A 15,466-nucleotide genomic window follows, 5' to 3' on the forward strand; every position below is an offset into this window, starting at 1 on the left:
TGGGTGGGTATGTGATGGGAAGAAAACAACAAGACAGATCTCTTCGGTAAAATTATGACAGAGAAAGCGAGGGGAGAGAGAAAGAGAGGAAGAATGGGGGGGGGGGTCACTCATGAAGAGAGAGAGAGAGAGAGAGGGGGGGGGTCATAAAGAGAGAGGAGGGACATACAGACAGACAGACATAAAGAGAGGGAGAGAGAGAGGGGGGGGAGAAGAAAGGAGCGTCACCTTTGACCCATCATGCGCTAGTATAGTTATAGTTCACAAGTTTCTATTCACCTGGGTATACCAGGATCTACTCATATAATATGACGAAAGAAAGGAAAAATTTATTATTTCTTTCAAGAAGAGGGGAGAGGTAAAACGTGTTTCATGTTACTTTGGTTTCCCTCAAATGCTAGCTTAAACTCGAAGGAATGAGAATACCAGTAGGCCTTCTGGCAGTCGGTTATTTGTGCACCATAACGCGCTTTTTTCTTAATATTGTATGGTGGTGAAAAACGTACCTGTAACAACATTTATCTCAGACTTATGCTCCGATTTTAGCTCGATGAACACATCTTCACCCTAGGATTGACCATCTTTCATATAAGCTTAACGGGGAATCACCCTTTCTGTTATCATTCTAAGACCCAGCCATTTGCAATCTACTCTGTTTGTTCCATTCACCGCTGATAATGACGTCGTGAGACTTCTATAGTCTAGTCCAAAGGTGTGCGTCGTTTCAGGACTAACCGAACACACAGCGGTGGCGACAGTTTGAATAAACGTTCTCACGAAATAGAATAAAAGAAACTCACTGAGGGAGATATTAGCGGATAAAGAGGAGACGAGTAGATAATACAACATGAATAATACCATTTTGGATCTCGCCCAATAGACCGTAAATGCGGAACAACCTTTCTGAAAAAAAAGAGAGGGATGTGTTTCTCATGTCGTTGTAAGGGACGCCATTTCGTACAGTTATACGACAAACTATACATGTGGGATATATTGGTATTATTTTAGCGGAGTTGACGCTTTACTTTATTCTCAGAACTGGAATTGTTCAGTATCAGCAATCATCGAAGTTTGAGAATAACTTGTTGAATGCGAAGTAGGGGTGTAGCTGCCAGTGGGGCGTGTACTATACTTTCTGGAGACGATCGATCTAGGGTCTAAGCAAGCCTTCACAGGTATGATTGTTATTTGAAATGTTTAATCAGTAAAAATCTCACTTCTGTAAATCTACAAAAGATGAAACATTTGATATGATGAATGTAAAACAATCATTGCATCAACGCTAAAAGCTGTGCCATGATTCCCCGTGACTAATGGGGATCCAATGGCATAGAGTTATTTGTTGATAATTTGATTGCTCTGTATAGCGTTATCATAATCATATTCTACACAGTGTACTATTGGTCGTAAGATGGTCTAATTTTAAACTCTCAAGCATCATATATAGAAGTGTTCCAATAGCCTGTAAATATATGTTAATACCTTAATACTATATATTACTATTATTGTTATTCTTATTATTATTATCATTATTATTTTTATTATTTATTATTATTATTATTAGTAGTAGTAGTAGCAGTAGTAGTAGTAGTAGTAGTATCATTAGTATTAGTAGTATTAGTAGTAGTAGTAGTAGTAGTAGTATCATTAGTAGTAGTAGTAGTAGTAGTAGTAGTAGTAGTAGTAGTAGTAGTAGTAGTAGTAGTAGTAGTAGTAGTAGTAGTAGTAGTAGTAGTAGTAGTAGTAGTAGTATTAGTATAGTAGTAGTATTAGTAGTAGTATTAGTATTAGTAGTAGTAGTAGTAGTAGTAGTAGTAGTAGTAGTAGTAGTAGTAGTAGTAGTAGTAGTAGTAATAGTAGTAGTAGTAGTAGTAGTACTAGTAGTAGCAGTAGTAGTAGTAGTAGTAGTAGTAGTAGTAGTAGTAGAAGTAGTAGTAGTAGTAGTAGTACTAGTAGTAGTAGTAGTAGTAGTAGTAGTAGTAGTAGTAGTAGTAGTAGTAGTAGTAGTAGTAGTAGTAGTAGTAGTAGTAGTAGTAGTAGTAGTAGTAGTAGTAGTAGTAGTAGTAGTAGTAGTAGTAGTAGTAGTAGTAGTAGTAGTAGTAGTAGTAGTAGTAGTAGTAGTAGTAGTAGTAGTAGTAGTAGTAGTAGTAGTAGTAGTAGTATGCTGATATCCTTACCTAACTGTAAGATGGAACAGGCCTATCGTATTATAATGAACCACACCAATTCTTGCGTACCGGTGGGGAAAAAGGGGTCTCCCAACCCGACCCAAAATACGCAACAATTCATATATATTTTTAATTTAGAAACAAATTGTGAATTACTTTGAATGCAGTCTATGCCAAAATCAAATTGATTATTATAGGCAAATTTGAAAATATCATTTGCTTCACTCGATTGTATTTTTTTAATAGTGCACTTTATCAGAGCCGAATCCGTCAAATTTTGCATCAGTTCACCGCTGCATGCCAATATTTTTTTTCCTTCCGTTTTTCATATCGGATGGGGGCGTAACATTTATTAAACATTCCTGTGACTAAAACCCTTGGGATTCTAACTTATAGTGAAAAATCCCTTGTCTGTTTATAAAAGTACACACAATGACTTTGTAAGAAAAAAAAGGAGAAAGATTTTGATTGTATTCGAATGTATACCGAGAGGAGTTATGTCAATATTAGCTTAGTTTCTTCACGAAAGTCCAAAGCAAAGAGAACATAGGGGACTCTATATGCCTGTAAGAGGAAGCGATTATTTTTCTTCATTCGCTCATTTTCTGTCCATGTAATGTAATGTAGAAAAAAAAATATTGTTACAATCAACTATCTATACACACTGATACTACTATATCTGGTCAAGTCTATGGATTTTTATAACCATTTACCTGCAACTAGTTATTCTTTAATGAAAATTGCATATCAACTTTACTCCCTGTAAAACATGCAGGATAAGTTTCTTAATTTGCATTTACATGTGATACTTATGTGATACCTCTACCGCGATATAAAAATGACAATGTTAAACACAACGTTTGTTGTCACCTACAAAGTATGATATTAATGTGACTATTCGGGTAGACACACTTGTTTATATAAATAAAAAGATAACTACAACAATAGGCAGACATTTTATGTTTTTACATTGGTTTGGTTGAAGTATCTTACTTTGAAAGTTTGAGCAACAAACTTCCTGTGTTGTTTGCTAAAACCCTTCATTAGAACCCTGAAAGCATATGAAAGGGTAATACAGGATACCATCATTTCAAATGAATCCGTTGTAATTTTGATGGCTTCGAGATAATAAAAATGTCTCTTGGAGTTTTGGTGACCCTGCTTAACAATGGATGGAGAAGCTGAAGGTAAATAATCAATGCGTCTTTAAAAACTAGCAATCATTATGGCAGACTCACACAAAAAACGGTCGAATCCTAGTGGTGAGTATGGTCAACCGTCTATTAAACAGTATATGAAAACAAAATCAATAATTCGTTTTCTGACAGTGCTTGCGAGATATAGATTTACTTTTTATTTCGTGTGATTCAGTCCTTAGTTTCATATTCATCTATCATTTTCATCACTTTTTTAAGAGCACATGGGCATTGGAATGAGTGAGATTATAGAGTTGATAAAATAGAAGAATCTAATGGTGGATCTATATAATCATTGACCACCCCCTCCCTCCAAAAGGCAAACATCTGTTATTGTTCGCTTCTCACATGAAAAAAAAGGGAAATTATATGACCCCATTTATACTGATAGCATTTTTTGTCCTTGTAATACTTTCGGAGAAGATATTATTGTGATTTTTTGGCAACGAGAGCCCATTTTTCCATGGGCTACCCCCTAAAAATCCAAGAAGAGTAGAATCATTTTCTGTGCCCACTCCCCCTTTTTTAGGAAATTATCTATCTGCCTCTAAAGGTATATCATGGTGAACCTTAACTGCTCAGAAGTCTGAAACTTAAAAAAACATCATATTCCTACATGTAAGCGAGGGGCAATATCTTACAGTATGTTCCTTACCTAGTGTAAACATTATTTTAATAACATGAATTGAATGTAGTATAGCGATTCGATGAATTCAAAGTACGTTTCATTGACTCGGTTCCGCACTTCCTTATGAAAATTAACCATTTAATTTTACGGACCATTGCACAAACCAAACTCTATATAAAGATGTTTTCTTTAGTTTCAGTTTTATAACACATTCGAGGTTGCAAAGAAGGACGGGCCAAAATAAAAGAGCGATGGTGTAGTTATATTCCTGCCCGGACCTTTGATATGTGAATGATCTACTGGTAAAATAACACTGATTATTGTAATAGGCCTACACAATTGAATCATGATTATTGTATTCCTCTAGCGACATGAGAGGGCTACTTACCAAATTACTTAGCTAGCACTTATATCTCTTTCACAGCTAAAACGCAAATGACGGATAAGGTAGAAAGTCGGATTTCTCCACCTTAAAAAAAGTTTTTCCAGAAGGAATCTTGGTCATTTTAAGGGATGAATTTAACCTTTACGCCCTATATTGCTATTTAAATGCACTATCTGTACAAGTGCCTAGCCATAGACAAATTAACAAGAAATTGCAAGAACTTCAATAGCCTTACAAGATGATGGGGTTGTATGGAGTTTGAGATGTTAATACCTAAAATGTTGTCCTTCAGAGTATTGAATCATGTTGATCTTTATTTTTATATATCTTAGAAATCCCATCCCCGCATTTTTTACGATAACAATCATTGATCGATTATCGGAAAAGGTCTCAACATCACGCGTTCTGATCACATGCCAAACAAACAAATTACACTGTTTAAATGTAAAATATAACTAAAAATGAGTTTTTTCATGTATCATTATTTTAAACTGATTCACGTACAAAGCATATTCACCATGACTCATTGTATTATCCATAATATTTGTTTTTAACATGGCTTTAAAATATCATCAAAAACATGTTTTGAGTCACTTCAAATAGAAAATAAAATCTTTAGATTTAGTTCTGTTCTTGTTTTCAGTCCTGTGTGTGATTCAATTTTTATTTCATTTCATTATTTTCGAGAATGAATCAGCCTCTATATGTGCACGGGATGGTCTTTTGTAAAAGTTTTTCATTCAGATATTGGCGTTTTACTCTTGGTTAGTAAACTGTGACTAAGTACATTGGTTTGTCATTGTTTGTTTGTTTGTATAAAATAAAATAATTCTGCTCGTCAATAACGACGAAACATGTACATTCTTTCCTTCAACTTTTCCAAACCATTTTGCTTTATATCAGTTCCTATAATGATATTTATATAATGATATAATAATATCGCTGCGATTCTGTATTGAGGTAACGGTTGTAGGAATTTTGTGTTCCTTGAAACGTTGAGAGGTCGGAATGGGGACGCATATGAAACGGCTTTCCATTGGAGTATACACGTCCTGCACTCTGGATACGTCAATCATTATCACGACATATAATACATCATCACAAATAACATGTCTATCTAGTTAATAATCCTGACCATAATACATCAACCATAAACTAATGTGGTTTCATCCGTCAAGATCATTTCCTCATGGTTTGAATTCATATTAAATCACAGTTTTATTTTTAGAGTAATATATTATGGGCACATGATATGACGCCTTCAATTATATACTTTTCTATAGGAAGGATTCCAACCAATCGAAGTATACCAATGGGCAAAGAAGGGGCGGGGTGGGGGTGGGCTAGAATGATATAACGTATATGACTGTGAATAAGGGAGGGGCGGGGGGCGTGTGCCTGTACATGACTGTGTTCCTATTTATGGGTGGCGCCATTGTATTTTGATAGGGAGGCAAAAACAGTGTTACACGACCTACACTTCTCTTTCTGATATTCTACTTTTTTTCTTCCTTTTTTCTCCTCTTGTCCCACCCCTGCACCTGTAGCACTGTCCCGTCATTTGATCACCTTCATTATATTCTACTTAATGTTTATTATCTTTATTCATCTAGTTCCCACTGTAATAATTCGCGCCACGACTGAAACGGTGGTCTTACTCGTAAAGTATTCGTAGTGATCGTATCAGATTAGTCGTGGCATCGTACTGATCGTAGAAAAAAATTGAACGGTTAGCAAATTCGCGATCAGCTTCTAAGGAACAATCGTCGTTTGTAACGCGGATCACAAGACAGTGAAAATGAGGATCAATAAACATGTATCTATTAATTCTCCTTTCTTTCTGCCCTTTCCTCTTTCTTCCTTTCCCCTTTCTTTTTCTCCTGCTTCCTATTTTGTTTTTCAATTCTTAGTTTTACGCATATTTTCTTCCATTTCCTTGTTTCATCCTGTGTCTTTCAGGGAGTTGTTAAAACATGAAAGTGGTGTGTTTGTGTTTAATAGTGACTGATACATACTGTGTTATCTCGTGGATTGCATTATATCCTTCTAAAGTATTGTGTATGCAACCTAAATACTGTTCACCTAATATCAAATTAATGCATATTTGAAGAAAATTCATGTATTTTATTCATACATCTTCTACACGTTCGTGGTGTTACAAGGATTAAAACATACGATGACGACTTTTTAGCTTATGAAGTTAGCGATAATATAGAAAACGAAATAAAGTTTCACAACATTGAGTGGGATCTATGAATGTCTCTGAATAACTTAGCGACATCACATGAAGTTAGGAAAAATGAATTACTATAACAGAAAGTTGAATTCGAATTACCCCAAAACATCGTGAAAATAAGTTAAATCCTCATTTTAACCTTTAGCCTATTATAAGAGTCATGGCTGTCATCGAATATATCTTCGGATGATACATCATTTAAATCACTGGCGTACATATTGAAGGGGGGCCTTCCGCCTCAAAATAAAGGGAAAAAATCACAACCAACTTAACGCGATGTGTCATATCTAGCCTCCTTTGACTTTTGGGCTATACGCCACTGATATAAATATAACGGTTTCATCTTGTTTTCGCAAAATCCATTCAAATCTTAAACACTCTGATATGCAAATACATGACTATTCCTCATGGAATTTACATCTTGGGTATAATAGCTCGTTTAAGGATTAATTTGAATAGAGTACACGGTAAGAATGTGAAGCCCGGGGAAATTCCTTTCTGCTTCAATTACATCTTACAATCAAAATCTCCACAGAACAAGATAATCCTATCAAAAAGGGAGACGCTCAAAACCGATGAAAATAGTTGTCTAAAAAGAATATTCAACGAATCCTGCTCGAGTAACCAATTTACAAGAGAATATGCCTAGGTCTATGTTCTGTAACAGTTTAATCAGATTGAAGATATATTTGGGAAATGTGACTGCGTTTAACTCCCAGTTCGAGATCAGATTACACGATTTTTAACAATGTAAGAGGAATTTTCCTGTCATTATCGCGGAAATATGGCACTCGTGCATGCTTCATAACAACTGCACTGCAATTGTTTTTTTTTTCGATATTACGATTATCTTGTAACATTTTGTATTCAGGGTCGACTTTTCTACGGTGCTTTGTTCCCAATTTGCAATTTGTGCACTTTGTTTCATGTCATACTCATTGTTTCTTTTATACATAAAGAGGGACAGAGTGTTGTCAAAGTGTTCAAATGCATTTTTAACAATTTTTCCTTTTCCCTATTTTTTTTCTGAACAGACCCGAATTAGACGCTCCGTTTCAATTTCAGCGTTGATCAACTTTCAACACCTTTATGGAGTTCAGTCATGACGCCCTCTATATGAAACACCTGATCAGGTAATCGTGTGTATTGTTATCCTGCTTCTAGACGATAAGGGGGAGGGGCTAGACCCCAGCCTGTCTTAATTTCCAGGGATACATAATCATGTGTTTGGATGGAACAGTTATTTTAGTAATACGAAAATTAACTAAGCAATTATTAATTTCCTTACCACTGCTAATGCTTGCAATTCACCACTTATTGTAAATTTCATACGTACATGATGCAATAATCACTTTTTATATACATCAAACATAAGTATTCCTTAAAGGACAAGTCCACCCCAACAAAAACTAGATTTGAATAAAACAGAAAAATTCAACAAGCATAATACTGAAAATTCCATCAAAATCGGATGTAAAATGAGAAAGTTATGGCATTTTAAAGTTTCGCTTATTTTCAACAAAATAGTTATATGAACGAGCCAGTTACATCCAAATGAGAGAGTTGATGACATTACTCACTCACTATTTCTTTTGTATTTTATTATATGAAATATGAAATATTTTTATTTCCTCGTCATTGCCATGTGAAATGAAGTTTCATTCCTCCCTGAACACGTGGAATTCCATTATTTTAACATTTTGTGCTTCAGGCAAGGAGGTCCTAATCGTCAAATTCGTAAAAATTGAAATATTGTATAATTCAAACAATAAAAAACAAAAGAAATAGTGAGTGAGTGACATCATCGACTCTCTCATTTGGATGTAACTGGCTCGTTCATATAACTATTTTGTTGAAAATAAGCGAAGTTTTGAAATGTCATAACTTTCTTATTTTACATCCGATTTTGATGAAATTTTCAGCATTGTGCTTGTCTGATTTTTCTCTATTGATTCAAATCAACATTTTTCTGAGGTGGACTTGACCTTTAAATTTAGAACGATGCTACATCATTGAATATGATGATAAGTATAAATAAGCGCAAGTAGACTTGTCTTTGTTAATCAGATTTGACAAGAATGATCAAAACCTCGATCTGTTTCCGGTTCCAGTTTTAAATTGTCTGGTTTGGATTGCGGTTTATTTATCTGAATCCAAGTAAAAGCTGGTCAATTATTTTCCCTCGCTCTCTAGTTGCTTTTTTCCCTGCCTTGTCCCCTCCTCCAACTCCCCACTCTCCCTCTCTCTGTTTACATTTATAACCATCTGTACATCCTTTTCTTCCTGGTCTCATTACCCCCCCCCCCCTCTCTCTCTCTCCCTCCACTCTCCCCCTGTATGTAGGATGTTGAATAATCATCTCATTCACCTTCACTCTTATCATCATATCTTTCAGTTAGAACCCTTTTTTATCGAATTATGAATTATATTTTAGGTCTACAAAATACAAAAAGAAAGAAAATTAAAACGATTGATCTAGATATAAATAAATAGATATGACACGGTCACACAAGTACCATTAAGAACGGCTACGTAAGCCGTATATGTGATTTTTTTTAAACTGAACCAGATTTCTAAGAACTCAAGAATGCTGTTTAAGATCAGTGTTCGCAGTCCGTTCGCAGCCGTTCGTAAGTTCGATTCGCAACTCGGTCGATGGTCTTGTCCAAGATATTTTAAACGTCGTACGAAATCCTTTATTAGTAAGGCTACCTTACAAACGTCATAATGTAAGAACATCGTAAGAACGATGTATGATCGAGGGTCAATTGGGTCAATTAAATTATTACGATGATCGTTAAAAAGCATTTTATTAGTTGTTCATAGAGGGCTCTTACGGAGTTTGTAAGAAGACATTACAAACGGAGATTCGTAAGGCGCTCTTGACGACTCTTGACGTTTGTAAGGTGTTCCCCAGGAACTCGTAAGGCGTAGGTTCACAATTTGAGCAACTGTTGAGTAAAATCTTCTCACGAATAACCAAGAGTACCGTGGGTTGCACGCACGACCAGAAATTGTAAGATGGTCGTAAGTTTGACGAAAGAATATCTCGAGGCATTCTTACGAAAACGTACGAATTCTAAGGCTATTGTATGACCTGACCAAAAAATAATTTCTTTTCGAGAAAATGTCTAAGGTGTTCGTAAGAATTTATGTCCATCTACGAATCTCTATAACTCCAGATTTCGTACGAACAGTGAGATTCGTACGAGCGCATGGTTCATACGAACATTTTTACCGTAGCTTAAAACTTCATCTTATTTTTCTTTTTTTATTTTTATTCAGGGCACCGTAATATTGTGTGATGATTATCACTCATTATCATATCTGTCAACGACTCGGCTGTCATCGATGTCAACTAACCAATCACCAACTCAACCAGCTGTGACGACATCTTCGACGAATATGGATGGATCTTCGGTTAACACAGGTAATAAGGAATTCAATGCAGCGGAGGAGATTATGATTGCCTTACTGTTTGAAATGAAATAATAAATATCGAACCCGAAGTTAGAGTGTGGCCATGATTAAATAAATAGTTTTCTAACAGACGCATATCTATATCTGGTTTGATAAACTGAATCAGTCACAAAAAGTGCGTGTCCATTAAATGTGGCGCGGATTCTTTAGTAATGTCCTTGTCAGACGAAAAACAAGGCGAAACTTGGCACCTTCTACAACCATGGTGACGTAAGTGCCGGGGCACTGGATGTTGGTTAATAAAGAAGTGCGCCATCTAGTGGAATAAAGGGAGTATGTTACTTTTTAAAGAGTTATGTCACATCTATTTTAAAAGATATAAGTTGAATTCAGTTCCAGTCTTTTTTGTCTATTTAAAGTGTTCTATGCGTCAAGAAAACGTACATGTGTTTTTTTTATTCCCCTTTTTTGTCTTCACTTCACTCTAAAAAAAGATTGACTCAATATAGGGTGAAATGGGAACATGCATGTTGGTTGGGTAAAAGATATATATATATATATACCCAATATTTTGTAAATTTTACACAATGTTGCTTTGAGATAGCCCAATACGGGATAAAATGATACCCAGAAGACATGCATGTTCCCTTCCCACCCAGTATTGGGTAAAATTTTACTCACTGTTTTTAGAGTGTTGATAGCAATTTTCCCATGTGTCTTGTGATTTAAAGTGTAAAATGACAATTTCTTAATAGTTTATGATGACTTACAATTTTCCAGAGAAGCAATCATTGCGTGATAATGTCTTAAAAACACATTAAAAGTTATTTTGATTTTCTGAGGAAATAGCCTTTTATAAAAAAAAATCACATTGCATTTTAATGGGGAGCTGCCTGAATGTGGCGTCACAAAATGAAACTTAAAAACTCATCTCATACTCTTGTTATTCCTTTATGAAGTGTCTCCTTACTTTCACACATTTCTCTTATCATTTTGTTGTGTTCGTTTCTGCCCCACTCTCTGTATATGTCTTCTGAATTACGCAAATTCTCGCCCCCCCCCCTTTCTCACTCCGAGATCTTGTTTGCAGTTTGCTTATCAGAGAGAATAGTATACCGCCATCTGTTACGTTGTTATATGATGTCTCCCCTCATTCTCAGTATTCTCACGAAAGATTTATGAGATTTAGTATCAACTTTCTCCTATTAGCAAATAATAAATCAAATGACAAATTATGATTTATACAATCTTTTGTCATTAGTGTAAGATTTTGCCACAAATCTACTAGAATTTATTTTCTGATTGTCGTATTCACACACTACATGATAAACCGAAATTATTTACTAATGCCTATATTTTCCATCAGCTTTTTGTTTGATAGGGTGATTTCGTAGTTACCTGCCTACCCATTCCTTATATCTGAAATCTACTGTAGGAATAATAGACTTTGAAAACAGTATATGTGCCTCACCATAGGGACATTCAGTATCTTTTTAAATTAAAAATGAAACATTTATCGTCCAGAAACCAAGTAGCGTGTCATTTGAAGGAATATCATTTTATCACTTTCAACATTTTTTTTTCTGATAGAACTTATACCACTGTGATAAGGTTTATCATATGATTTTTGTTGTTGAGTGTAATGTGGTTATTATCATTTGTGTATAATTATTCAAACATGTTTGGTTTTGTTTTAGGTGCCATAATTGGAGCTGTTGTAGCAGTTGTTGTAGCCATTGTTGTTGTGGGCCTTGTAGTGTACTTCTGGTGCTATTTCAAAAGAAAGAAGCAAAGGTAAGCATATTAGGTGGTTACGCTTTATTGAGGAAGTTAGCAAGGTGTGTTAGTGTCCACTCGATAAAGTACTGAATATTAAAGCTCAATCTGTCCCACTTCTTTTTTGGGTAGTCATAAACCTGTTATTTTTTTTTAATTTGCATGTTAGAGGTTTTGTGATTCCTGTTTTAATTTGAATCATAGGCGGCAATTTCGTGAGATGTTTGTTCCGTCATGGACCTACTACAGCAGTAGTAGGTCCGTGGTTCCGTCGTCCCTCTCCCATAGATTGCTGTACAAAATTCGAGAATCGAGAGGGGGGACGGGGCACGTCCCGGTCCACCCCCATGGGATTACCGTCAACATGATTGAATGCAATTCAAACCTCAAAGAGAATTCAGCAAGAGTTTGTCAACTTTTCATGATTGGAATGCATGCTTTGGCAGCATTTAACAATTTCTTCTTTTTTTTACTTGCTGTCCGTGTCATTAACTCCTTAAAATATGAAAATGATACATTTTAATCAGATAATTCTATAGCTAAAATACATTGTCTGAAGCAATGATTCTTTCCTACATCGATAGATAACTTATAATTTGCAATGGGCATAATGTTTGTTATGAATATAGATTATTTTCTGAATCAGAAGAGGATCCTTACGCTTCTCTATTTCTCCTTTTCTCAATGTTTTCTCCTTTTTTAATATATATTTTAGTCATAGTTTTCCGGAAAGTCATCCGATTGGAGACCAAGCTCCCACTTTCCGTGTCCTCTCTACGTGGGAAGAAGCGATAACCAACCAAGAAAAACAAAAGGATGCTCCAGAATACACTCCCGTGCAGATGGATTACTCCACACCAGACTTAATAGCTGGGACTAATGATAGTGAAGTCATTCAGAATAATCAATATGAACGATTACGAAATACAAAAATCACGTCAGAAACTTCGAAAATGCCGACGATTGCCGAGGACGTCAATGAACGCCCGCTGTCGGTAGGATTCGATAATCCAGGATTTGATATAGGATTGGACGAAATATTTGAAACACCATTATTTAACGGGCCAATTAAGTTGGGTCGGGAATTGAGTAGAGAAGAGGAGAGTGATAATGAAAGAAACTTAAGTCAATCTCCAACTGATCTTGGACAGAATTTTTCGATAATTGCGACTGATCCTCCGGATGATCCTCCTTACGATCCCCCTGACGAAACAACGATCGAAAGTCATAATAAAGAAGACGATCGTGTATCAACAAAAGAGAGTGAATCATCCGATGATGTGAATGTTGATACTGAAGATGTGTCAGAAAAGACTGAAGAGGTGAATGATACTAATTCGGAGGATATTGATGATAGCCACGATAACCCTGGTTTTGAAATGGAAGAGGATATCAATGCTACCAGTACATCTCCAGAATCACCAACAGAGTTTGATACCGAAAACGATATCGATGCTACCGATATGCCATCAGAATCACCAGCATCGTCATCGGACGTCGATAATCATGATAATTGTACTTGAACATAGGTGCAATAAGATTAGCTGGAGATCAAAGCAATTTAAGAGGATGAGGATGGTGTAAATGCCATGACTGCCATTACGAAATGTGTGGAAAAGTCAACAGTAATGATTAGTTTTCAGAGGCATACGGAATCACTGACAGCAAGTAATAAAAAGCCAGGAAACCTTTCATGAAGCAGTTTGCGAGTGATTTTCATGGACAACTGTTATAAGCCACTGAAATACTGTCATTCGATTGGCTAAGAGCAAATCTATTGGTGAAAACAATTGATAACTATTGCTTCATGACTTTGTATCTGAATTTCTCTTTGATAATACATTGGTTATGTCTTTGGAAATAACGCAATGTCTTTGGTTTCATCAACAGTTCTGTCCGACTATAATTGTCAGATCTAAAAAGTTTCCTCGATTTTGATTTGATAAGAAGCTCTGTTTCTATGGCAACTGTCTGATAAAACAGACTTGATTGGATGAAATGTCCCATATGTCATCCTGGGGGAAACGCTGACATGGCGTCGTCTGTGTGACGTCTGTGCAGGATGAGACCCCTCCCTTAAGCCCCCACCCTTCTCATTTCTTCCTGATAATTATTGATCAGACCCCTCCCTAAAGCCCCCACCCTTCTCATTTCTTCCTGATAATTATTGATCAGACCCCTCCCCAAAGCCCCCACCCTTCTCATTTCTTCCTGATAATTATTGACCAGACCCCTCCCCAAAGCCCCCACCCTTCTCACTTCTTCCTGATAATTTTCCACTGCAATGGCCTACACTTCAATAGTGAGTAGTGAAACGTAAATTCATGATGCATTATTGTTATCAACTGACTGAAAACATTGATGTGAAAATGGTTGGGTCAAATGAGATGAACGAAAAATTGCATTTTTATCGTCCCGTTGAGTGAAATAATTATCATAAAAAATTGCATAATGTTTTATTAAGTCAGTCTATTGAAAAGCAAGGATGTATATAGGGCGACGGGATAAAACAGATCGTCAGGCATTTTGGCTCTTCTGTCTCATGAATCAACCCAGAAGTTAATGAGTTGTGCTCCGATAACCAAATCTCATAAACATCGAATACGAGCAATGTCATCAATGTTTAGATTTCATTCCTAAATAAATCAATAAGTTTCCATTTCAGTTGAGATCTCATTAGACCAGGTGGGTGCTTTATAAAGCTTTTCGTAAGTTAAGAGGGACTTAAAGAACTACTGGTGATCTTTTTTTTGGTAAATGACATTCACCATTAAATGTTCATTGGTGATTATTTAGCATATAAGAAAGATTCACCAGTCGTTCTTAAAGTTGCTGTTAACTTACGAACAGCTTTAAGAAACGGCCCCAGGTTGATAAGTTTTTCATCGATTTATGTGTTTCTAAAAACATCAATTACACATTTTAATGCACTAAAAACACAGTACTATTTTACTACTTCGAAATTGCGTTAAATGGTCATATAATGATATAACAGATATTGAAGCCATAATGTTTTTTTATGCCATCCCGTTGAAATGTGTAATTTATAGAAATAAAATAAGGTATCTTCTGAACAATTAATTAGCCGTACGCGGGGGGGGTAGGGGCTTCCCTGGCATCTAATTTTCTTGTTTAAACTTTTACAAAATTTCCTCCAAAATTATCTCGTTCGCTTCATTTCGTTATTTCATTCATTCTAGAATTTTTGAGGCAGTTTGGGAAACAAAATAGTCCAGGTTACGGCGATGAGAAAGAAATATTACGTTAGGTAATGGCTTTGTATTTATACTGTTTTATTTATGTGAAATTAGGTGTAGGCGAATTGATATACACATTATCATTGAGATGTATAATTTCATTTAATGCATTGTTTTTATGAATAAATTCTATACAGATGATCTATGATTAATAAAGAGGATATAAAAAAGAACTGTTGTTTTATTGTTTCGAATGTCTTCATGACTTACAAATTTGTTATTCTGTGGCAGTACTTGTGCGTGTCTCTGTCTGTATGTCTGTCCGTAAGCCCCCTCTCTTTCTTTCTCTCTCTCTCTTTTGATTATTGTATCCCTCTATCAGCATCACAAAGGCTTTTCTTCCCAATGAACCGTATTCACACTTATTGTAAGGTTGCAAGAATTTATTCATTGACAAAGA

General features: G+C 35.7%; 1 protein-coding gene across 1 annotated transcript; it reads left to right on the forward strand.

Moving 5' to 3' along the window:
- Positions 1–359: 359 nt before the first annotated feature.
- Positions 360–14,329, forward strand: LOC121428442 (acidic repeat-containing protein-like). Its single transcript, XM_041625054.1, has 5 exons — positions 360–1,175; positions 7,648–7,746; positions 9,899–10,043; positions 11,731–11,827; positions 12,525–14,329. Exons 3-5 carry the CDS (start codon positions 9,965–9,967, stop codon positions 13,330–13,332), a joined length of 984 nt encoding a protein of 327 aa, XP_041480988.1. The 5' UTR covers positions 360–1,175; positions 7,648–7,746; positions 9,899–9,964; the 3' UTR covers positions 13,333–14,329.
- Positions 14,330–15,466: the final 1,137 nt, after the last annotated feature.

This window comes from Lytechinus variegatus, chromosome 1 (assembly GCF_018143015.1).
Source record: "Lytechinus variegatus isolate NC3 chromosome 1, Lvar_3.0, whole genome shotgun sequence".
Lineage (NCBI taxonomy): Eukaryota > Metazoa > Echinodermata > Echinoidea > Temnopleuroida > Toxopneustidae > Lytechinus > Lytechinus variegatus.

Bases quoted from the DNA above. Each gene is read 5' to 3' on its own strand.
- LOC121428442 (XM_041625054.1), top strand. From the start codon at position 9,965: ATGTCAACTAACCAATCACCAACTCAACCAGCTGTGACGACATCTTCG. The intron at 10,044-11,730 runs GTAATAAGGAAT...GTTTTGTTTTAG, and splicing joins TGGATCTTCGGTTAACACAG to GTGCCATAATTGGAGCTGTT. The intron at 11,828-12,524 runs GTAAGCATATTA...TATATATTTTAG, and splicing joins TTCAAAAGAAAGAAGCAAAG to TCATAGTTTTCCGGAAAGTC.